General features: G+C 33.3%; 3 protein-coding genes across 3 annotated transcripts in view; all 3 read right to left on the bottom strand.

Annotated features, from left to right (window-relative positions):
* The window catches only part of LOC134845014 (spliceosome-associated protein CWC27 homolog), a 502,234-nt gene that overhangs the window by 239,792 nt on the left and 238,187 nt on the right, over positions 1–24,255 (bottom strand). The gene's annotated exons all lie outside the window — the stretch shown is intronic.
* Positions 717–4,398, bottom strand: LOC134845095 (protein PFC0760c-like). Its single transcript, XM_063861947.1, has 3 exons — positions 4,092–4,398; positions 2,193–3,025; positions 717–1,965 (listed from the first exon to the last, which is right to left on the bottom strand). Exons 1-3 carry the CDS (start codon positions 4,298–4,300, stop codon positions 836–838), a joined length of 2,172 nt encoding a protein of 723 aa, XP_063718017.1. The 5' UTR covers positions 4,301–4,398; the 3' UTR covers positions 717–835.
* LOC134844096 (uncharacterized) overlaps positions 11,416–24,255 on the bottom strand; it is a 33,360-nt gene continuing 20,520 nt past the window's right edge. Inside the window, exons 2-4 of the mRNA XM_063860571.1 lie at positions 14,944–15,021; positions 12,156–12,293; positions 11,416–11,870 (exon numbers count right to left, since the gene is read on the bottom strand). Coding sequence (XP_063716641.1) covers positions 11,588–11,870; positions 12,156–12,293; positions 14,944–15,008 — 486 coding nt within the window. The 5' untranslated portion in view covers positions 15,009–15,021 and the 3' untranslated portion in view covers positions 11,416–11,587. The remainder of the gene's footprint in view (positions 11,871–12,155; positions 12,294–14,943; positions 15,022–24,255) is intronic.

Raw genomic sequence — 24,255 nt, 5'->3', positions numbered from 1 at the left:
ATCGAATACACGATCTGACGATTTCAAAGTGAACGCCTTACCATTGTGCTAAGTGCCTCCTATCCGTGACAATAACTAGTGCTGTCTCCAATTTTCGTAGTCAAATGTTCAAGGTAGTGGAAATAAATTTGACAGAATAAAATTCATTTTTGGCGTTGATTTTGCACCGGTTGATTCAAAGAAAACTCGTCAAATCTTTTTTGAAAATGGGATGAAAAAATGCCGAGGTAAAAGCAAGCTAATAAAAAATATATTGATAAATCAATGAGTTTCAGAACAATTCGAGGGAAAAATGAGGATAAATAGCAAAGTGGTTGAATTATCCGTCTATTAAGCAAAAGTCGGTGGTTCGACGCGCGCCATAACCGTGCTACTTGCCTGAACGCAATGCAACAGGTTTCAGCCCAGAACATAACCAAAAAATTGTTTTTTTTTGCTCTGCAAAGGCACAACAGCGGTTCTCCACTGACCTCTGTCGGTTTTTATAGGTCGACTTAATTGATATTCCGAGCGCTCTCAGAACCTATTGAAGACTCTATATAGACAAAATTTTCTGCGCCGCTGGTAAATTTTTGTGTATTTTGGCACCGAAGGTATTAACTCAATAATTTTTTCCTCTACCAAGGCTGAATTTGAACGCTTCGAATTCTTGTTTTGGTAAAATTATAGACTCTAAATATGATAAAAATCGAATGAAGATGACATCGAATACACATAAGATAAGCTAATCGGGTAACGTCTTAAAGACATCAAATTAAATGGTATTTCATTTGCATAAATCTGAATTTGTTTAAGAATCAGTTCAATGACAAATAAAACTTCGCAACTCAGTTTTTTAAACTTCAGGTGAAAGTTTGCAGCAGAAGCAAGCGCCGGCTGTGCATCCACATCCATCCGAACACTGGTCGGAAGTTGAGCAGGTGTCTTTAACAGAACACATGTATTTCATAAGCCCGAGCATTTGACTGACCTGTTGATACATGTCGTGTTCCATCAAGCTCTGCTCGTGCGCTTTGTTCATGTAATGCTCGAACTCGTGTCCGAACGTCTCGTATTTGTCAAGAGCCGAATCCATCTCGGATTTGACCTCTTTCGTCAATTTTTCAAACTCTTTTTCAACTTTTCCCTCAAAATTATCCGTGTCTATCAGTTTCTCATACGTGCCGTCGCTCTCGACATAATGTTCAATTATAGAATTTTTTAGCTCATTTTTGAGAGTTTCTTCCACATTTTTGAATTTCTCGTCGACGTAATGGTTGAACTCTTTTTTCACGTATCGCTGCAAAGCGCCACGGTGCTCATTTTTGCGTTCGTCGGCGTAATTGTTCAGATATTCGACCTCGATTTTAATTCGAATGTCACCCGAAGGCTTTTCTTCGTTCATACTGCGGCGCAAGTCCAAACTGCTTTCACCCAAACCCGAAAACTCTGTCTCGTCTTCTAAACCATAATCGTCGGCTAATTGATCCCTTTCGTCTACTTGGTCGAAGTAGTACTCAGAATCGTAATAGTCGATAATCTGGTCGTCGTAATTTGGCTCATATTCGTCTTCTAGAGCATCATCCAGTTTTTCAACCAGCTGATTCACAAATTCTTCAGACATTTCATCATCAATTGGTTCATACAGATCATTGTCATCCTTAGCCGAAAAGTCATTTCCGTTCTGATAGTTTACGTTCGAGTTATCGGACTCCACGATTTGTCTTTCGGCTTCGAGAGATTCTTCTGACTGAACATCTGCCTGTTCACTTATGATCTCTTTCATTTGTTGCATCGAAATCTTCTCAAATTCGGGGGGAACAGATTCTCCTTCGGTTTGAACTTCTTTTTCTTCGGTTGTTTCAATTGTGTCGTCTTCATCGTTTGGTTCATAAAAGATGTCTTTTTTGTCATAAATTTCACTATCATTATCTTCGTCGTTTTTTTGGTCGTATTCTTTTTCGTCTTCATCTTCATGGTTTCGTCCTAAAAACAGATGTTATTTCAGAAAAAAAATATGTAAAACATTATATAAACCAAATGAAAGTGAAAACGCTTTTTTTAAGCAAAAAAAAAATATTTTTGCTCTTTGAAATTCGGTTTTGATTAATATTACTATTTTATCCTGCTCTGCGAATAAATATTAAATTTTAACAGCGCCTGACAGTAGAAAAATGGGTTAACCAGTAGAAAAATGGGTTAAATGGGCTAACCTTCTTCAGTTTCTCCCAAACCACCAACATTGGTCGTATAATCCTCGTTGTAATCTTCTAGCATTTCTTGGAAATCTTTCTGCAACTTCTGGTAAAAATCCCACAAATCTTCCTCATCGGTAGAGTCTAAGTAATTGCCCAGATTACCATAACCTTGGTAGTCGTCATCATCCATCAAATCCGATTCGTCGAATTCTTGTACAGCTTCAATCGTGTGACCTTGAAACGTGTTCACACGCTCACTTTCATCACTTCGCTCGACAAGTTGTTCATTTTTGTTCACATTTTGCTCATTTTCAGCCAGCGATTGCTCAGTTTCTGTCGAAACTTGGTCCAAATCAACTTTGGGTTCTTCTTTTTCGTTTATAATTTCGTCTTCTTTTTTGCTGCCAGGATGTTGTTGGTCCAAATGGCTCTCAGTTACCATATTATAATCCTCATAATCCCCATAATCCTCAAAACTATAGTCAAAACTATGGTCAAAACTATGGTCAAAACTATGGTCCAACTTCATTCCAAAATCATCAATGTTGTAATCGTCCATTGAGAACTTGTAATCCAGTCCATCTTCTGAATCCCCAGTGATAACTTGGCTGTAATCGCTGTTATAGTCACCGTAATAGTCATTGAATCCATCCGAGGTATAGTAGTAGTTATAGTCATCACTGTCGGAATAGTCGCTGCTCAAGTACTCGCTATTCAGATCATAGTCGGATGATAGTTCTTCATAGTCATCGATTGAAGGTTGGCTTCCAATTAGAGAACTGAGTTCCTCGCCAGCCAGGAAGTTCAGGTCTAAGAAGTCTACTTGAGACAGCCGGCGTCGTTCGGAGCTTAAAAAAGGAACTCTTTTTGTTGGTCAGCTTAAAAATATTCCAAGTTATTGTAATAAGATACCGATGACAATTGTTAGCAAAAGTTCAAACGAATTGAAGGCAAGATTTCAGATTATTTCAATGAATGCCCAAAAGTTACACTTCAAGTTGAACTGAATACAAATTATGAATTTATTTTTGGTGAGTGTTTCCAAGTACACACCTTTTTAAAAGGTCAAAGTTGATGAAACACAATTAATATTCGAAAGTAAGGCGTTGCAAGTTAAATTTACCGACTTCTTAATTCTTTATGGCATTTTTTGAATGAACTTTTTGCAAAATGAAATAATGCAACCAGTTTTTGACTTTTGAGTCCAAAAATTTTCTACACAACTTAATCTGGTGGAACAACAAGGTATAAAAAGGGGAAAAAGAGAAAAAATGTTTCGCATTTAAGGAAGCAGAGATGAATGGGCTATAAGTCTCGCCTTTAAAACAAAAAATCAGTGGTCCGAGTCTCATCATAATCCATGTTGGTTGTTCGAGGGCGAGGCAACATTATCCAGCCCAGAAGAAACGCATATATATCTTTGAGCCAAAATTACAAAAGCAGATCTCCGGAAAAAGCGGCGGTACAGCTCGTATGCTGGACCTTTTCCTTTTGGAAAATTAAATCCTCTTAATTTCAAAGGACTTGTGTCACTTTTGACCTGGCCATAGCAGTTATAATAACTAATAGAGCAGAAAAGCAATATTTGGGGGCGTTCAACAGTGCCGAAGTACAACAGTGCCGAAGTACAACAGTGCCGAAAATGAAAAAGTGTTCAACAGTGCCGAAAATTGATGATTTTCGGCAGAAAAACAATAATTGGGGCGTTCAACAGTGCCGAAGTACAACAGTGCCGAAAATGAAAAAGTGTTCAACAGTGCCGGAAATTGATAATTTTCGGCACTGTTGAACGATAAATTTATTTTCCGCACTCTTGTACTTCGGCACTGTGGTACTGCTCCTAATCATTTCATAGAAGTTATTTGTTAATGGATGTGAATTGAAATCGTTTAAATTAGCATTAAAATAGTTAACCTTTCAGGTGCAGCAGTGGCGACTTTAACTTCTTCTATTTTCTTGTCCTTGATCTCTTTTACATGCCATTTCTTCACAGCTTCCTCCTTGGACACGTGATCAAATTCGTCATCGCGCTTCTTTGATTTGTCCTTTCCTTTTCTGGCGTCGAGAAAATGAGCAAAAGAAATTAAAATCAACAGGGACACGGAAAACAAAGAAGTTCTCATGTCTCTATTATATCAGAAAAAAATATATTTCAATTTTGATCCAAAATTAGGAGCAATTTCGGCCTTTTGATTGCTAAATAAGTTTATAAACAAATGCCAGAAATATGAGGCCACAATTTATTTTGCCTTCACAATTTGGAAAGACAAATTTTGTTTGATCCATAATATTTGCAATTGTCATTTTTATGAAAATTGTAAATATGAATAGAAACAGGTGTGACCAAGTTCAAAATCTGAATGTCATGTGATTTTGGATTCTTACTTTACAGTCAGAACCTTACAAATGATCTTCTTGGACCACAGAAGCAAACATCACTTAGAATTTCAGTAGAGCTACAAGAATCTATTTGTGACATTTTCGAAACCAAAATCGACGATAGTTCTGAACAAGACTGGTCGGTTATCAGGGCGAACCCCTGGATGTTCCGACTACCCCTTAATCGGAACAGATTTTTTTTTTGTTAGGAAAAAATAAATAACCATAAATTTTTAATAATATCAAACATCAAGAGTGAAAATTTGGCGTACGAAATTAATACGACCATTTGGCTTGCCTCAAAATAATTGGAACAATATTGTGGTGCGGGATAACTCACCCCGCATAAACATTTTGCATTACGATTATAGCATGATAAAAAAACTCTTCACAATAAGCATAAAATGATGCAAAATAGCCCCAAAAACTATACAAAAAATAATTGTGTCGATTATAGTATCGTTTTACATTTTAACTCAAGGAGAATTTTCTTGTCAATAACTATAAATTCGATTGATAGTTTTAATTAATTTGTAATGAACTATTTTGACGCTATTTTATGTCATTTAAAAGAAACTGATGTCCTGAGCTAAAAACTAAAAATATAGTTTAATTGTGATAACTTTTGAACAATTATGTAGGTTTGAAAAAATATCAGTTGGTCAATTTGGGATAATTAACCAGCAATATACGTCGTGTTATTAAAACGTAAGCATCGAAATAAATCGTTTCAAACTGATTTAAAGCTAGAAGCTTGCTTTTATTGAAACAATACCAAACTCAAAATATTTCATTTCGAACTTTTTATTGCGTGAGAGATGAAGAAAAACTATAATTTATGAAAAAACAAAATATTTGAATTTTTTTTCCAATTATTTCATCAATTTTTGACAATGTTTTTAATTGAACCTAAGCGGCAAAAATACTGATTAGAAAGACTGGTCAAGCCCTACATGTACAACTGCACCATAAGGCCAATTAAATAGTTTTTGGTTACAAAATCATAAGCTAATCGATTTTTGACTTCACATTTTTTCTTCACTTTGTCAAATACGTAAGAAAAAAACAAAGGAGAAATTTTGCGTATCATATTCTAATTGTTTATATTAAATTGCGTTAATTCAATTTGGAACGATTTGATCAGTGTTGTAAGAAAACACTATCGCGTGTTAATTATTCGAAATTGGTGAAATTAGCTATTTTCAAACCCCCATAATTTAACGAAAAGTAGATAATTGTAAAAACTATTTGCATTCTAGCTCAGGGCAACATGGTTACTCAAATGATATGAAAAATAAATTAAGAAAAAGAATGTATCTTCAATAACAGCACTGAAGAGTAACAACTGTTGTAGAGTGTTCGCTGAACTTCATCATTTTTCAAAAGCGTTTCCAATCTGCTTTCTCTCGTATTTTTTCCAATATTTTAATGTTTAGCGTCAAGAAAATGTAACAAGAGAAGATTAGCTGGTTGCTATTTTCAAATTTTTTTAACCAATTTTGGTTATTTTTGTCTGCCTGTGAAGGACAGAAAACAGGCCTGGAACAAATTCTAATAATTTATCATCGTTCAAAACTATAATTTTTGAGTTTTTCTATTCTTAAAGTCATTTCATATTATGTCAGACACTTCAGTCTTTGCTCCAAAAAGACAAATTTCGAAATCTTTTGAAAAACCCAATGTTTCTCTGATTTCAATTTGATAAATCAGTCGAACCCATCTGAAAGTTATTAAACGTGGCTGATCACGCATTAATATAAGTAAGAAACATGTAAAACACATCCTAATAAAAAAACTATTTTCCATTACGTGGTCGAAACAATGAATAAAGTTACCAACAATTTACTAATAATATTTACTTGCCAGTAAAGCGAAAACAGTTCAATCAAACTCAAACTCAGTTTCAAAAGTTCAGTTCAATTAAATTCGGTTTCAGTTCAACTTGAGCGTCAAACAAAACTTAAAAAATAACAAGCTATAATTTCAACCCAACAGTGAAAAATTTTGATTTTTTTAACAGCCCTTAAAGTTTTTAAAGTCATTTTTGGCAAATACTTGTACATTTTTTGGATCAATATTGAAGAATAAAAATTTTAAAGATATTAAAGATTAAGGAATAAATCTATTAGAGATATTTGTAACTTTCAAATCTTATATCTTTATAAGAACTACCGTATGCATTTTTTTTTTTCAATTTTGAGCTCAGAAAATTGTTTTCATCTGATACTAAACAATCCTTCAGCTGATGTTTATCAAACCATTAGAGTTGTTTGCAAGAACAAAGATAACTCGCGAATCTATTTCGTTAATTTTTGAATATTTGTACAAGATACTTCTAAAAAGACGGGAACTTGACCTTTTGACGTTTTAAGTTCAGAAGTTATGCTGTTCGTTCAAGTTTATTGCATTTCTTTTCAACCGATGAAAAGAAAAAAGCTTCTCGGCGTTTTTGTTGTTTTTTGTTCAATTACCTAGAGAAAAGGTTCCAACTGTATTGTTATGAAATTTTAACCCTCCTTTTTCAAAGCAAAAACTTGTAGATCCAACCCTGATGGACTCCATTTACTACTTTTATACGTTAAATGAAAGCATAGTTGAGACAACATGATTAAAAAAATATGATTCCAATTGGAGAAAGGAATAAAATGACTTTTAGATTTATTCAAACTTTTTGAACAATTCAAACAATTCAAACCTAAGCCGATGGGGCATTGAGTTCTTTTAGCTTCTGTTTTTTAATTTTTTGTCGTTCCAACTTCCAAAAAAAGTGCGGATTATTTATGCTTGGATTTTTTATTCAATCAAATTTGGACTTTTCAATTAAGCATTTGACAAAAATTTTAAAACTATTGGGCAGATATTGTTGTCTTGAGCTAAACTATGAAGACATTTTACGTGTAATTTTTTTGTACTGTTACGAGGGTTTGAAAACTTTTAATTTGACCATTTTGGGATAATCAACGCGAGTCGTGTGCGTTCTCATAAAAACGCGTAAGCGGCAAAATAATACGTGCAAAATCGGTTAAATGCCAGCAATTTAGTCGTAGTAAAACACACCTTTTGTATTTTGTAGCATCTGGAGATAAAATTACAAAGGCAAAGTTTTTCAGTTTTTTTCAAGTATTTCGTCAAAAAATTAAACAAATTTTTTTTACCTGAAAGTTTTTTATTGGAGCTTTCAGGGCTTTGCTTCAAAATACAAGCAGTCTTGTTTAGTTAAATGGTTATTTTTTTATGTTGCGCAAAATTTCATCAAATTTGAATAAAAATAAACATTATGCCCATCTGGTCCCTGAAATAGTTCTTTTCTCGGCTGATTTGATTTTAAGTGCTGTGAATGCATCATCCATTTTGCTCTGAAATACAAAGTTACCTGCTAAAGAATTAGTTTTTCCACATTTTACCACTTCAGCGTTTGTTGTCGGGCTAAACTTAATGACATGGTTACAATAACATGCGTTTTTTTGCTAGGCTATAGTCCAGTTGTGTCTTTCCAATGCATTTGTTTGACACGTATTGAAAGCGCACCAAAAAACCCTATACTTCTTCATTCTGAGTAAACAAGCAGTCAGTCGTGTTTAGATTTTATTTTTTTGATAGTACATTGTAGAATAATATCTTTTTGATTATAAAAATTCTTTTTGTGTGATCAAATATTTTTTTCTTACAGGGTGCTTACGAGAAACTGTCTCAAAAAGAAATCAATATTTTGTTTATTTTTTTAAATCAATTTTTTTTAGTATTTTTTCAAGATATTTTTATACAGGTGTGAAACTGATCTTTTGACTGTCTGCGTGTAGAAATCATGTTGTTTGGTGGAATTTATTGCGTTTTTAAACATTATATAGTTTCGTTTTTAATTACCTAAAATATACGTTCTAATTGTATCGTTTTGATACTTTGCCCCTCCTTTTTTCAAAAAGTTTTTGGTTAATTTTGTTTAATTTACGACCAAATTTGGAAAAAAAACAAACATTGGGTTTAACTGGTCCCCGTATTATGGCTGAAATGGTTCTTTTTTCGGCTTAATTGTTTTTGGTGTGAATGCACCATCCATTTTGTTCTGAAGGAAAAATTACATGATTATAAAAATCATTTAAGATTTCACAACTTCAGCAAGGGTTGTAGAGCTAAATTCAATGAGATGAAATTTATTCAAGATTTCACAACTTCAGCAAGGGTTGTAGAGCTAAATTCAATGAGATGAAATTTATTCAAGATTTCACAACTTCAGCGAGTGTTGTAGAGCTAAATTCAATGAAATGGTTTCAATAACATGCGTTTTTTGCTAGGCTTTTGTGGAGTTGTCTTTTTCCAATGAGTTTTTATTGACTGTGGCACAGAGTTGATAGGGGAACAAAAAACTCATATATTTTTTTAGCAAAGAAAATGCCGGCCGCGTTTGGCTTTGAGATTTGTGATAAAAAAATCTCAGAATGAAATCGTTTTGATCGATTCAAAAATTAATTCAAGTAGAGTGCACAGATGTAAATTTTTGTTTTTGTTCCTACAGTGAGTCCAAAGAATCCAAGTAAATATTCAAACCAAACAGATTACTTTTCTCTTACGTTCTTTTTTGAAACTTTTTTAGCCAGTTGTGTCTTCTGACATATGATTGAAAATTGGAAAACTGGAGTTTTGAAAATCGGATAACAAAACAAAATATTGTTTTTTTAATCATCAATCATTTAAAAATCCTATGCAAAATAACAAAACAAAGCTATATATTGAGTGGCCATTTGATCTTTAAAATTTTTGTTTTTTATTTTGCTAATTTAGTAATCACCCGTTTCTAAACCTCTGTGTGACATCTCTCTGATTTGAAAGTTTTCCTCTGTTCTATAATAATTGTTTGATCCTTAATTCTACTTTGAGTCAAAAATTTAGGACATCGGTCAAACGATTAGTTCAATTTTTTTCACAAAAACAGTTTGAATTACTGTAGAAAAAATGAATGACGACAATTCTATGCAACATAACTGCTCCTTTTCAAATTTGTTTTGCCAGAAACTTTAATCTATCTTAATTTAGTTTTTATGCCAATTTATATGGTGGCAATTTGTTCTTTCATTTTTCCAAAAAAGGCAATTCGCTCATATAACTCCCTGCGGCATCTAATTTAGCATTTAGCGTTTTTAGTTTTTTCAAGGACAAAAACAGAATTCAGCAAGCTCAAGTGTGCGACAAAATTGTTATCAATACGTTTCTGGACAGTTTTTTGACAAATAGAAAGATAAAATAACAGTATACTGCTTACTAATTATTGATGTTTGATGGTTCTAACTGTTTTTAGTCCCTTCTCCTGGTTTTTCTTGCAGCATTTGTTTCATTCTAGAAATTCAATAAAACCGTTTTCTGTAACGACTTGCTCCTCTGAAAATAAAAAAAAACTGCTGAACTCCAGCATCTCTGAATTATCAACAGACCAGTAGGGATTCACTACAAGTCAATAAAAATGGTTTTAAATTTTTTCAAGAGTTCTAATGTGCAACCTGGCGCTCCAAACGTCTCTTATGAAAATTGTTAAAACAAATCTTAAGCATCAAAAATTATAAGAAGAACGAACCCCAGAAAAACACAAACACCAAAAGGAACATTGAAAAGGAAAGTGTCTTTCAATTACTACTTCCTTGGCAACAAAAAAGAAAAAATTTGAGCAAAAAAAATTGTTTTTTACAATTTGAATTTTTTTTCATTTTCTTTTTGAAAAATGTAAAACGTTGTCGGGTACGCCCAAAAAAAACGAAACTATTTCTTAGAAAATTTTTCTAATGAAATTGATAAAAGAAAAAGAAAAAATATTATTTTGATGAAATTGTTTGAGGCATTTTTTTAAAATATGGTCAAAACATTATGGGCATCTTGTTCTTGCACAGCAAACATCGAACCTTGTTGCTCCGACCATTTGAAAATGTGGAAAAACTTTGTTATTGGGTGTGGTTTAGTTTTTTCCCACGCAAAATCAGGTACCACAAATAATCATCGGAATGCGTCGAGCGATATTTCATATTATTAAAGCCTTGCTAATATTATTAAATTAAGTTTTCACGGCTTAAATTAAGCATAAATAAGCTATTATAAGCCTGCATGCTCACCTTAAAAGCTTTAAATTAGACCAAAAATTTAAAAATTCAAATTTAATCAAATAAAATTATTTAAAAAAATTACCAGTGTGGTTCGAATCACGACTGATTCAAAGTCGAGATTCGAAACACACTTATAAAATTTTTAAATTTTTTTCCAGTGTCGAGAATTTTTAAAGCGTAGTTTTCTAAAGACTATTGTCGGAACATTCTGTGCTACTTGCATGGTAATCGGCTATTCCTGATTCGATATGTAAGTGTCTTAGAAGATATGGACACAGCATTGTATCTGCATTCGTTGATGTTTCATATCTACATATACAATTTTTTATTCACGCTCGACACATCAATGCTGGTCAGATATTTTAGACAAGATGAAAACAACAAATGCAGGAAAAGATTTCGAACTGTTAAGAGAATTCAACTTTTGCTTGAATTTATCTGCAATAAAAACAAAAGTGCTCATTATTGTTTTTTAAGTCAATCAAGAAATTTGACCAGTTTGTTGTAATTAAACTTAAGTTCTTTGTTTTTTATCAAAAACTTAACAATTGGTCCCAGATGGAATATATAGTGGTAAATTTTGCGCTCCAGGTATCGATAACTCTCAGATGGTTTGAAAACAAGTCAAAAATTGACAATTGAAAAATCGAATGTTGCCTGGGGAGAAAAAACATGCCGAGCACAAATACAATACCTCTATTTTTTTTTAAATAGAAACAATTATTTAAGAAAAAATACTATCACAATTTGATACCAACATTTTATGTGAACGTTATGTGGCGTTTTTTTTTTTTGAATTTCAAATTCATATCGATGGATCTACAACTGTGTTAAGTATAAATTTAATACAACATCAAATACCATTTAGTATTTCTTGAGTTTCCTGAAAACTCACACGGCAATATAGTTCGTGTTTCGTCATCTACTTAGTCTTTTTATAAGTTTTCACTCGGCTGACGGTGGTACAATAGTGACCGCGACTCCGCTGTTATGCATCACATATTCCGACACACTTCCAAGGAATGTTCGCTTCAGTTTCCCGAGACCTCTGTTCCCCATGACAACTATCTCCGCCTTCTTGCTCTGGATAAACTCGACTAGTTGGGGTCCGGGGAAAGACGCGGTGGCGTTCAAGGACACAAACCCCCCTTGGCCATTGTGATGCAGCTTATGTTCCTGCAGTTTGAAATCGTAGTGGGCCTGCGTCTCCTCAATTTCCTTTGCGCGTCTGAAATTTACTTCTACTAGCTTTTCTTGCAGCTTTTTTTCCCCAAAAAACCGGATTAGGCATTATTCTGGCCTCAAAATTATGTACGTTTTTGAAATTTGCGACAAATTTAACAGTCTGAAACATGGAATATTACATGTATACGTATAAATCAATTGACACAATTCGGTTCCCATTTTTTTTCGTGGTTGCAGCTGTTTTCCAGCTTACAGTTTCGAATTAAAACGGTTTCAAATGTAAGCTTAAAACATATAGAAAAAAATGAGTCAAACAAGAATCACTCACGCGGTTAACTTCTGAGCCCAAGTGTCCTTGGGAAAGGACAGAGGGGCATCGGCACTCATCATCGGCAGAGACACCTGTTCTGCTATGTGGACAAGCCACACAACATCCACTCCAGGGCGCATCAAGTGTTTTATATACCTGAAAATAGGTTGCTTAGCAATGAATAGAGAAATTGTTAATCAGACTGGTCAATTAGCAGGCAAATACTACATTATCCAATAAGAAATGAGACAAGAAAAAACAAATGTACGCAAGAACTATTATACAGTGCTGCTTTAAATTATCGGCAAAACGAAAAAAAAAACCTAAAAAATTAAACGCGTTCTTCTATAACTGACTTGACGTTAGACAAAACACGATGGTTAAAAATCTTGCTTAAAATTATAGCAGAATTAATGTGGTGCAGTATATTCTGAAAAATCGGGCTCATTTTTTTCCCCAAAAAAGGTCCATTTTTGGCGTTTTCATCTACTCAAAAATCAAGCCAAGCTATTCGGTCAATTGTTAACAAAATTATAGAAAAGTGAGCTTAATATGTAACCCACTAAAACTTAACAATGGCCTTTTTTTTCGTAATGTTGTTTAAACATAATATTTTTGTTTGATACGGCCAAAAAACATCAATTTTATTATTTAAAACAACTGTTGTTTGCTTTAAAGTTTGTAAAATTTTTGAGCATCTGTATCAAATAAGTTTTTTAAAAAAAAATAATTACAAATTTGGGGTATGTTTTTTCATGCGTCATGCGTATGTTTTTTTTATCTCAATGTATTCGGTTATTATAACGTTTGTCTGTGTATTGACTAGTATGAAAATGGAATGTATAAAATAGAGACCGAACACCTTATAGAAAGATAGTGTAGCTTCGAGTTTCAAATTAAAGAATGGGTACTGTGCGAACATCCGATGTGTCGAACATTCAAATTACCAAAAAAAATGAAGTAAACATTTTTGAAACAGCTTTAAAATAGCAAAAACTTTAAAATTGCAATTATCAAAAAGGAGGGCAAAGCTTCAATTTCTACTGTTCACTTTAAAGATGCTCTATTAGCTAAGCCGATAGTGAACGTCGCAGTCGCGATAATGCGTCGCGATTTTGCTAACAGAAGGTAGGACTCTGCAAAAAAGTTGAAACCGGTTAACGGCATAAATCGGTGATGCGCATGTAGCGCGCCTACTACAGACTTCAAACGAGAATCGCATAAACTTAAATTTGAATCGGCTAATACAAACATCTCTTGTATTCGAATTTCTACAGTCTCACTTTTACCTAAATGTTTTATCACTTCAGATGTTTGGCAAGGCAGATATTTGACATATCGCATGTTTGCCCTATACCCAAAACATAACAAAATCAGACTAAAAAAACTTTTCAAACAACAATTTTCAATTGGTTTTGGTTTCTATTTTCTGTTATACGGTCCAAAACTACCAGAATGTTTAATGTGAGCTTCTGTTTCTATATAATGTCAGCCAGTCAGATTCAAGTATCACATACCAATTGTCAAAAACCAAAAAAAAAACAACTACAGCCGTATAACAGAGAAGACCTCTGGTTTTTATTCAAGTAATTGTCTATATTATTTAAACTCAAATATTTATTAAATGCTCATTAACTTTCGTTTTTACGCCTGCCTTTTTTTCGCTTTTGCCCTAACTGATCAAAGAAAATTACTTTGCAAGATCTTGCAATTTTTTTTACAAATAAAGGTTATGATTCAAAATCTTGATAAAAGAAAGATATTTTGCAAGAATCTTACAATATCCTATAAAATTTTCAGGTTGAAACTTTATCCTGAAAAATTATTTTGATCACCTACGGAGATTTTTGGGACTAAACTGAAATGTATTTCTAAGAGTAAGTTCGGAGAAAAATCTCGGTTTGACCAAGTTATACCAAAATCCAAATATAAGCATAAATTTCAATTTTTGTATTGTAAAAAATTTCTTATTATGGTTCTAATTCATGCATTTCAAATTTAAATTTCCAAAAACATAGTATTTGGAATAAGTTTTAAAATTAGAGAACCTTTTACTTATTAATGTCACAATTTTAGCCAAAACAGTCAATTAGCTTGAGATGATTTTTCATTAGTTCTTTAAAATTAAAATAACTTTTAAAAATTTTCACCCTAGGCTTTTTGTCAAAAATTTTATTTTATTCTTACTTCAGAATTCTCTTTTAAGATTTTGTATGCTTCTTTTTTTCTATAAACGCTAAAGGTTGCCCACAAAATATCATATCTTTAATGATCTTGCTCATTTAGCGTGAGATGTTTTGTATGTTTAGATCACATAGATACAATTAAAAGCTACGATTAAAAATTTTCTCTTTATGATTTCATTTATAAATTTCTCTTATTTTCTTTTGTCGATTTGCAAAATCATTCGATTATTACTCGCAATGCTTCCTTTTTCCACAAACGCTATGGATTGTCTCGCGCAAAAAAAAACTTTTTGCCCACAAAATATCATAACTTGTTTGGTCTTTCTAAAACAGATTGTCTTGAAAAAAGGTTATCATGCAAAAATCTGAAAGAGTTTAAGAATCTTGCCGCTTATAGAATCTTGCAAGGCTCTTGCTACATTTACTCGCGAAAGTTAGGTTGCTATCAAAAATTCTTATCAAAGTAGAAATCAGTTTTTTTAAAGTGGTTCAGTGTAGATTGGCTCAAAGCGGAAGTGAAAACAACAAAAATATGCCTTATGAGTGCTTCAGTCTTCAGTTTGTGGTCTCATTAGTGGTCAAATCATAATTTTATGAACATAATTGGATGCTTTACTTACCATTCGAAGGCTCGTTGGGAATGCTTGGACCCATCAACGGTGATCACAATTGTTCGGCTCTCCATTTTTCAATACGCACTGAACACAATATTAGAAATTTTAGACGTACACTTAGATTCCGAATGATTGATTGAAGTTTTGAGTTGAACAAAGTTAATATTCGGTTTGTTTCAATTTGACAGGTAAATTCTTTTCGACCGGGCCGGGAAATGTAAATTGAACCAACGAAGATATTGTCCCGCAGAATTGGTTCCCTTCAAAGATAAATTTTGTGGGACGGACGGTTCTTGTTGGTAGTGAAAACATTTAATGAATTTCTACTTTTCACGCTGGGTTTCCAATCGCATGAGAAGAATTGCTGATTCTGTTTTATTGCAAACATGATCTCATTACAATGAATATTTCATAATAATGCTTCTTTCTGTCAATTTGAAAAGCAAAATTGCCCAGAAAAAATCTTCAAATACCAATTTATATCAAATTTTATGTAGTTTGAAACAGAAGAATGATTAGAAATAAATGTATTAGAATAATGGTCCGAAAATCGCAGACTTTTTTTACTGATCCTTTTTATTAGGGCAAAAAAAGTTAGTTTCAAAGTAAAAAAAGTTAGCTTCAAAGTAAAACAGTTTAGTTTCACCTAATATAAAGAAAATCAATGCATTTTCAAAATTAATTGATTATAAAAGCAACACAGTGCTGCTTTAATTTATTCAGACAAAACAAACAAAACTGAATGTTTTTGTCATTTTTTTATAATCAAATTTGGTTGAGATAAGACAAAAAATGACGGGTAGAAAATTTTTATTATTAAAAGTATTATGAAAATTCAAAATTCAGGGCCCAACTGAAATTCAAAACAAAAATCTATCCCAAAATAGATTAATTTTGGCTTTTCTAGTCAATCAAATTTTTCGGTAGAAAAAAAAACTAAGTCAATCGACAACTAATTGCTGTCAATTGAACCTCTTAGACAGCCCAACAAATATCTAGAAAGAGATAAGGTTCTAATATTCTAATGAATGCAAATATTTTTGTTTGAAAACACAAAAATTTCAGGTCCAAATGAAATTCGAGTATCTGCTGAAAATCAATTTTTAACCAATTAGCGTAATTTTTTGGTTAAATCGGTTTCAAGAGTTTTTTGGTCTTGGTAAGAAGTTCACTTTAACATAATTTATTCATAAATTGAATTCGTACTATTAGCTTAATTCTAGGTTAAGTAAAAAAGCAAAAAAAACGTGTTTTCGAGTTTGTGTTTTCGAGTTTCGCAAAACAAATTTCACGAAAATATTTTTGGAAAACTTGAATCAACTGCTTTTGCCTACAATTTTTGCCTAAACTAAACTCAATTTTAGATAAACGCGTGTTGAAATTAAAATTTATTTGAGCTCTCCGGATATTTTGCATCAGGGAAGTAAAATTGATTTCATGTTCCAAATATTACATTCGTAATCAATTATAATGGTTTGTTTGTGTCTCGGAAAATCTATAATAATTTTTTTCCATCATACTTAGATGCAGTATTGTTCAGTTTGTCTTCATTGTCGGTTCATCTCATTTTGTGCGAACTAACAGGTGAGCTGATACAATAAAAGCATCCTCAAATTGGTGCAGGTATACGGGAAGAGTACGATAGACTTATAAATATTCTTTTATTGAAAATTCTACATTTACGATATACTTTTACTTTTACAAAAAAAAAACTTTTTTTTTGCTCTTAATTATTGTCAGACTTTTTCAGTTTTTATTTTTGTAGTTTATAAACTTTCAAGTGGAATGTTGAGTTCTGGTTTTGCCTATTTATTTCTGATCCATGTCAAATTCAATTTGCCCAGGACTTTATTTGCGACTAAAACAAATTGTTCAAATCATAGATTTTAAGGTGCGGGATGACTCTTAGGTCATTTTTTAAAACTTTAAAACCTTTAAAAACATTGCCGTCCTCTCAACTTGTGTATAACTAAAAAAAAATCAAACAAAATGAGTTAGGACCGATGTGGTTAACTCATAGAGTAATTTCGGATAGGGTACACCGTCTGCTCGTCACGCTATCTTATTTTCGGCCGGATAGATTCGTGCAACTTCTTAGTCTAATACCGATCCTAATCTTACTCTTATACTTTCCAGTCTCAGGGTGTTTAACTAGTCTCTGCTAGGCTCAATAGATCTAGGGTATACTGGTTTGTTGCGGCTGCTGAAGTTCTCTTGGAGAGACAACTAATTTCTAGGTTAAATTCAAATCTCTCTGGTGCTGAAATTACAAGTAATTTCAGCACTTACAAATAAGTGGGTTGTTAGTTAGATGGATCATGATTGGTTAATATTAAATACTTTACAGTGGTAAGATATCTAATTTATCCAATCATAAAACATAGTTTACATCAGGTTCCACCCATCCGGGTTTTACAGAGTTTTTTTAGAATTATCTTTCTGCAATTCAAAGGATGGATGATGAACGTTGGTATTTGGCGAACATCGTATTCTTGTCCGGTTCCTCTTGTTAGAGAAGTTCCAGGACGCTGGAGTTAGGGGCATCAATCGTTGTGTCTTCTTGTGACAACGACTGTGTTTCCCAATGAAATCAATCTGATTTCAAAATGGTTTGCTATGACGGGTTTTTCTGTATTATGTAGAGAACTCGTTTTGTGTTCAACCTCGTCTGGGAATGGCGTGGAGATTGTGTGTGGAAGGGATGCCTTGTAACTCGGATCTGTACGTATACTTGAACATCGAGGTGGTCATTGGTCTAGTTCAATGAAGTCCTTTTCTGCGAAGTCAAGTCGTAATCTAAATCCTTTGAGTTGTGATTGTGGACGGCATATCGGTTGTGGTTAGCCATTCTTGTTCGAGTGTAGTGGGGTCATTTTGCCTTTGGATGTTCGTCTTTGTTGTTGTGTGTTGATCTATATGCTGCAAGGTATGATTTACATTTTATAAAATTTTTATTAATTCGGTTTTTTAATTATGAATTTAGTTAGTTGTTTTCACAAAAGCATTTTGTTTTAGTTCGGTTATTTTGAATAGTTACTCACCCTTGAGTACCTCTTATTAAAAATAGAAGTGTGGTCACAAAGCGTGGATGTAGCGCGGTGGGTTAGGCCGGCTATAGAGCATGCTCAGGACGTCCTCTCTGGTGGGTTAGGCCAGGAGTGGGAGTATGGTTTCGTGCGGTTTCTTTGAGAGGTCCTGTTGTGATAACGTTTTATGTTGGGTTTATGTTGGTCTTTCTTATGTTTCTTTGGTTGTGTCCTTTTTTCAAAAATCAAATTGTTTTTGTTATGGGTTTGTCTTTCGACTTTTTTGTGTTTTATTATTTTTTTCTTAGACTTTTTAATAGTCTTCAAAAGAATAAATTATCCAGTTTTAAACTGGGTTAATCCGGTTTGGGTACCGTTGGTTTTCTTTTCTTAGTCATGCTGTTATTTTATGATTTGTGGTGTTTAGTAAGCTGCGTTGGTTAGTTTGGTTTAGTATATAATTCCTTTCCAACCGGGTTAAAGGAAAGTTTGAAACTTGTTATCGTGTGTTAGAGTTGTTGAGTATGAAAACATGAAACTTAAAATCATTATTAAACAATTCTTCGTGGGCGAGCTGTGCGAGTTTGGATAGAAGTCCTGTGCGAGTGAATGAAAATATCAAAAAGTTAGTACTGCATTTTCATTTTATCAATTTATTACATAGAATTTCAATCTTACTGCTAGTTTTGGGGGAAATTTAAAGTTATAAACTTTCATCATAATTAAATTTACTGCTTCATGGGGGAATAATTTATAGATTAATTTACTACATTTGGTATAAATTTTATCAGATAACTTGTGTAAAATGTGAATGAAGTTTAGAAAAATTTTAACAAGTTTATTTTTTATTTTTCTTTTCTGTTTTTTGCAGATGATCGTGGTATGAAGACTAAAAATGTAAAAGAAACATGAGTAAAGAATGGTTAGTAGTAATTTAAATTTATTAGTTAAGAATATTTTTAAATTATACTTACCTGTTAATCGTCAATAGATCTAGGGTATACTGGTTTGTTGCGGCTGCTGAAGTTCTCTTGGAGAGACAACTAATTTCTAAGTTAAATTCAAATCTCTCTGGTGCTGAAATTACAAGTAGTTTCAGCACTTACAAATAAGTGGGTTGTTAGTTAGATGGATCATGATTGGTTAATATTAAATACTATACAGTGGTAAAATATCTAATTTATCCAATCATAAAATATAGTTTAGATCAGGTTCCACCCATCCGGGTTTTACAGAGTTGTTTTTAGAATTATCTTTCTGCAATTCAAAGGATGGATGATGAACGTTGGTATTTGGCGAACATCGTATTCTTGTCCGGTTCCTCTTGTTAGAGAAGTTCCAGGACGCTGGAGTTAGGGGCATCAATCGTTGTGTCTTCTTGTGACAACGACTGTGTTTCCCAATGAAATCAGTCTGATTTCAAAATGGTTTGCTATGACGGGTTTTTCTGTATTATGTAGAGAACTTGTTTTGTGTTCATCCTCGTCTGGGAATGGCGTGGAGATTGTGTGTGGAAGGGATGCCTTGTAACTCGGATCTGTACGTATACTTGAACATCGAGGTGGTCATTGGTCTAGTTCAATGAAGTCCTTTTCTGCGAAGTCAAGTCGTAATCTAAATCCTTTGAGTTGTGATTGTGGACGGCATATCGGTTGTGGTTAGCCATTCTTGTTCGAGTGTAGTGGGGTCATTTTGTCTTTCGATGTTGGTCTTTGTTGTTGTGTGTTGATCTATATACTGCAAGGTATGATTTACATTTTATAAAATTTTTATTAGTTCGGTTTTTTAATTATGAATTTAGTTAGTTGTTTTCACAAAAGCATTTTGTTTTAGTTCGGTTATTTTGAAGAGTTACTCACCCTTGAGTACCTCTTATTAAAAATAGAAGTGTGGTCACAAAGCGTGGATGTAGCGCGGTGGGTTAGGCCGGCTATAGAGCATGCTCAGGACGTCCTCTCTGGTGGGTTAGGCCAGGAGTGGGAGTATGGTTTCGTGCGGTTTCTTTGAGAGGTCCTGTTATGTGATAACGTTTTATGTTGGGTTTATGTTGGTCTTTCTTATGTTTCTTTGGTTGTGTCCTTTTTCCAAAAATCAAATTGTTTTTGTTATGGGTTTGTCTTTCGACTTTTTTGTGTTTTATTATTTCTTTCTTAGACTTTTTAATAGTCTTCAAAAGAATAAATTATCCAGTTTTAAACTGGGTTAATCCGGTTTGGATACCGTTGGTTTTCTTTTCTTAGTCATGCTGTTATTTTATGATTTGTGGTGTTTAGTAAGCTGCGTTGGTTAGTTTGGTTTAGTATATAATTCCTTTCCAACCGGGTTAAAGGAAAGTTTGAAACTTGTTATCGTGTGTTAGAGTTGTTGAGTATGAAAACTTGAAACTTAAAATCATTATTTAAACAATTCTTTGTGGGCGAGCTGTGCGAGTTTAGATAGAATTCCTGTGCGAGTGAATGAAAATATCAAAAGGTTAGTACTGCATTTTCATTTTATCAATTTATTACATAGAATTTCAATCTTACTGCTAGTTTTGGGGGAAATTTAAAGTTATAAACTTTCATCATAATTAAATTTACTGCTTTATGGGGGAATAATTTATAGGTTAATTTACTACATTTGGTATAAATTTTATCAGATAACTTGTGTAAAATGTGAATGAAGTTTAGAAAAATTTTAACAAGTTTATTTTTTTTTTCTTTTCTGTTTTTTGCAGATGATCGTGGTATGAAGACTAAAAATGTAAAAGAAACATGAGTAAAGAATGGTTAGTAGTAATTTAAATTTATTAGTTAAGAATATTTTTAAATTATACTTACCTGTTAATCGTCTGGGAAAAAGCCGTGGGGAAAGATGTCGCGTATTACGTCTGAATTTGTTAGTAATTTTGCTAGTATGCGAATGATGTTTTTAGTTTGGAGCAGTGTCCAAAGCAATTGAAGTGCTTTAATGGTTTTTAGTTCTTCGGTGCCTACTGCAAACTCATAAGGTGATTTTTGAATGAGGTTATATATTTTGTGATTTTATTTAGTATTGTGAATAAATTCTAATATAGGGATTTCTATAGATTGGATAAATTCATGTGGGATAAGGAAGGGTCTGGATTCTTCGGCATTAAAGGTCTTCGTGATGGGACAAAATATATACATTTGTGTTACTGGGTCATAATTGCGGAGGATGCCGTGGAGGTTAGTATCTTTGATGCAATAGGTGAAATTAAGAAAAAATGGTGAAGTGTATTTCGAGTTAAGAAACTGAAAACGATGGTGTGGTTGTCTTGATGAAGTATGTAGATCAAAATGATTTTGTTTGAAGCGATAGTATGTATATGTGTGAGTCTGTTTAGTGCGTAACATAATGTCGTGTGAACAGTGCAAATCGCGTTCATGTGGTGCAAGGAAGTGAAAGGTTAGTGAAAATAATTGAAACTTTTCTTTAAAACTTTCGTAAGCTTGCATATCAGTTAGTGCTTCAGAAATGATGTGATCATATTTTCTATCAAAAATATTAAGTGTGAATACATATGACGTTTTGATGAAGAATTGTTCTGTTAGTTGTGGGTTAGCGAAGCGGTCGTCATCTAGAAATTGGTCTTGATTAGTTCGGATGATATTATGGTCGTAATATTCTATTGTAAATTCGTTAGCTCGTGGTGCAGTGATTGTTTTTAGTGATTTTTTATATCCTATATAAGTAAATTGTCGAGGTATTAGTGTTGCGGTGAGTCTATACAGCATATCTTTATTCTTTTCTATATCGTTATGAATATTAGATAGTGGCAGGCAAAGGGGATTAGTAAAATGGTAATATGCTGTCCAATGAAGTGTTGGCATTAAAACATGTTCATCTACAAAACTACGTGTGTCGTTAGTGTCGTTAGGTGTGTTTAAAGTATATTGTGGGAATGAGGGTAAGGTGATTGCTAGAAAATCTTTCGTGTTGGTGTGGTGTGGATGATTAATATATTCGCAGGCTGTTCCTGGTTTGGTCGGGAATGGATGGTTTGGTAATTTTCTTTTAAAAGTGCGATAAGCTCGGTGAGTGCTATTTGATGATTCGGTGGATGTGGATGATTGTGCGAATGATGCAGTGTAAGCTGAGGAGGTTGTGGGAGTAGGTGGGTTTGAGGATTCTATTGTGGATGAAATTTGATTTATAGTGAGGATGTTAGGGTGTATTAGCTGTTGTTGTAGGGTGATAAAATTATCGAGTTCCTGGGAGATTTGGGGGGTATCTGGAGAATTAGATGATCGGTCGGAATGAAATGGAGAATAGGTTGGGGTTACTTGTGAAGCATAAGAAGGAGTGGAAACGGATGGGAGTGGGTTATTTAGTGGGATCGGTTGAAAAGGGGGTTTTGAAAAAACTGAGGAGTTGGTTTGAAAATTATTGGATGGAGATGGTTCGGAGTCTGCAAATTCGTCTGGGGTTTCAATATTAGGGTTATTAAGTTGTGAAATGGAGTATAAAACTGAAATATCTGAATAAGTATCCGAATTCATGGTTGATGATATATTAATAGTTGGAAAATCGGGTGGCGGGAAAGCAAAAAGTGGGATTATTGGGATTGGAGTGTGGAGGTTGGTTGGATGGGAATTTGAGCGGTGTAGGGATCCAAGTTGTCGGCTCATCGTGGGCTAAAAAAATGATTATTTTGAGACTGAAAAGCGGTGGTATGGGGTTGTTCTATAATTTGTTCATATGTATTATCATCTTGTGAATGATGTGTCATTATACGGTGTATGGGACTTTGCGATATGTTTGCGAATTTGCGAATTTCAATCTTACTGCTAGTGTTGGGGGAAACTTAAAGTTATAAACTTTCATCATAATTAAATTTACTGCTTTATGGGGGAATAATTTATAGATTAATTTACTACATTTGGTATGAATTTTATCAGATAACTTGTGTAAAATGTGAATGAAGTTTAGAAAAATTTTAACAAGTTTATTTTTTATTTTTCTTTTCTGTTTTTTTTTGCAGATGATCGTGGTATGAAGACTAAAAATGTAAAAGAAACATGAGTAAAGAATGGTTAGTAGTAACTTAAATTTATTAGTTAAGAATATTTTTAAATTATACTTACCTGTTAATCGTCTGGGAAAAAGCCGTGGGGAAAGATGTCGCGTATTACGTCTGAATTTGTTAGTAATTTTGCTAGTATGCGAATGATGTTTTTAGTTTGGAGCAGTGGCCAAAGCAATTGAAGTGCTTCAATGGTTTTTAGTTCTTCGGTGCCTACTGCAAACTCATAAGGTGTGTTTTGAATGAGGTTATATATTTTGTGATTTTATTTAGTATTGTGAATAAATTCTAATATAGGGATTTCTATAGGTTGGATAAATTCATGTGGGATAATGAAGGGTCTGGATTCTTCGGCATTAAAGGTCTTCGTGATGGGACAAAATATATACATTTGTGTTACTGGGTCATAATTGCGGAGGATGCCGTGGAGGTTAGTATCTTTGATGCAATTGGTGAAATTAAGAAAAAATGGTGAAGTGTAATTGGAGTTAAGAAACTGAAAACGATGGTGTGGTTGTCTTGATGGAGTATGTAGATCAAAATGATTTTGTATGAAGCGATAGTATGTATATGTGTGAGTCTGTTTAGTGCGTAACATAATGTCGTGTGAACAGTGCAAATCGCGTTCATGTGGTGCAAGGAAGTGAAAGGTTAGTGAAAATAATTGAAACTTTTCTTTAAAACTTTCGTAAGCTTGCATATCAGTTAGTGCTTCAGAAATGATGTGATCATATTTTCTATCAAAAATATTAAGTGTGAATACATATGACGTTTTGACGAAGAATTATTCTGTTAGTTGTGGGTTAGCGAAGCGGTCGTCATCTAGAAATTGGTCTTGATTAGTTCGGATGATATTATGGTCGTAATATTCTATTGTAAATTCGTTAGCTCGTGGTGCAGTGATTGTTTTTAGTGATTTTTTATATCCTATATAAGTAAATTGTTGAGGTGTTAGTGTTGCGGTGAGTCTATACAGCATATCTTTATTCTTTTCTATATCTTTATGAGTATTAGATAGTGGCAGGCAAAGGGGATTAGTAAAATGGTAATATGCTGTCCAATGAAGTGTTGGCATTAAAACTTGTTCATCTACAAAACTACGTGTGTCGTTAGTGTCGTTAGGTGTGTTTAAAGTATATTGTGGGAATGAAGGTAAGGTGATTGCTAGAAAATCTTTCGTGTTGGTGTGGTGTGGATGATTAATATATTCGCAGGCTGTTCCTGGTTTGGTCGGGAATGGATGGTTTGGTAATTTTCTTTTAAAAG

This window comes from Symsagittifera roscoffensis, chromosome 4 (genome assembly GCF_963678635.1).
Source record: "Symsagittifera roscoffensis chromosome 4, txSymRosc1.1, whole genome shotgun sequence".
Classification (NCBI taxonomy): domain Eukaryota; kingdom Metazoa; phylum Xenacoelomorpha; order Acoela; family Convolutidae; genus Symsagittifera; species Symsagittifera roscoffensis.
This window is presented reverse-complemented; position numbering and strand designations above follow the sequence as displayed.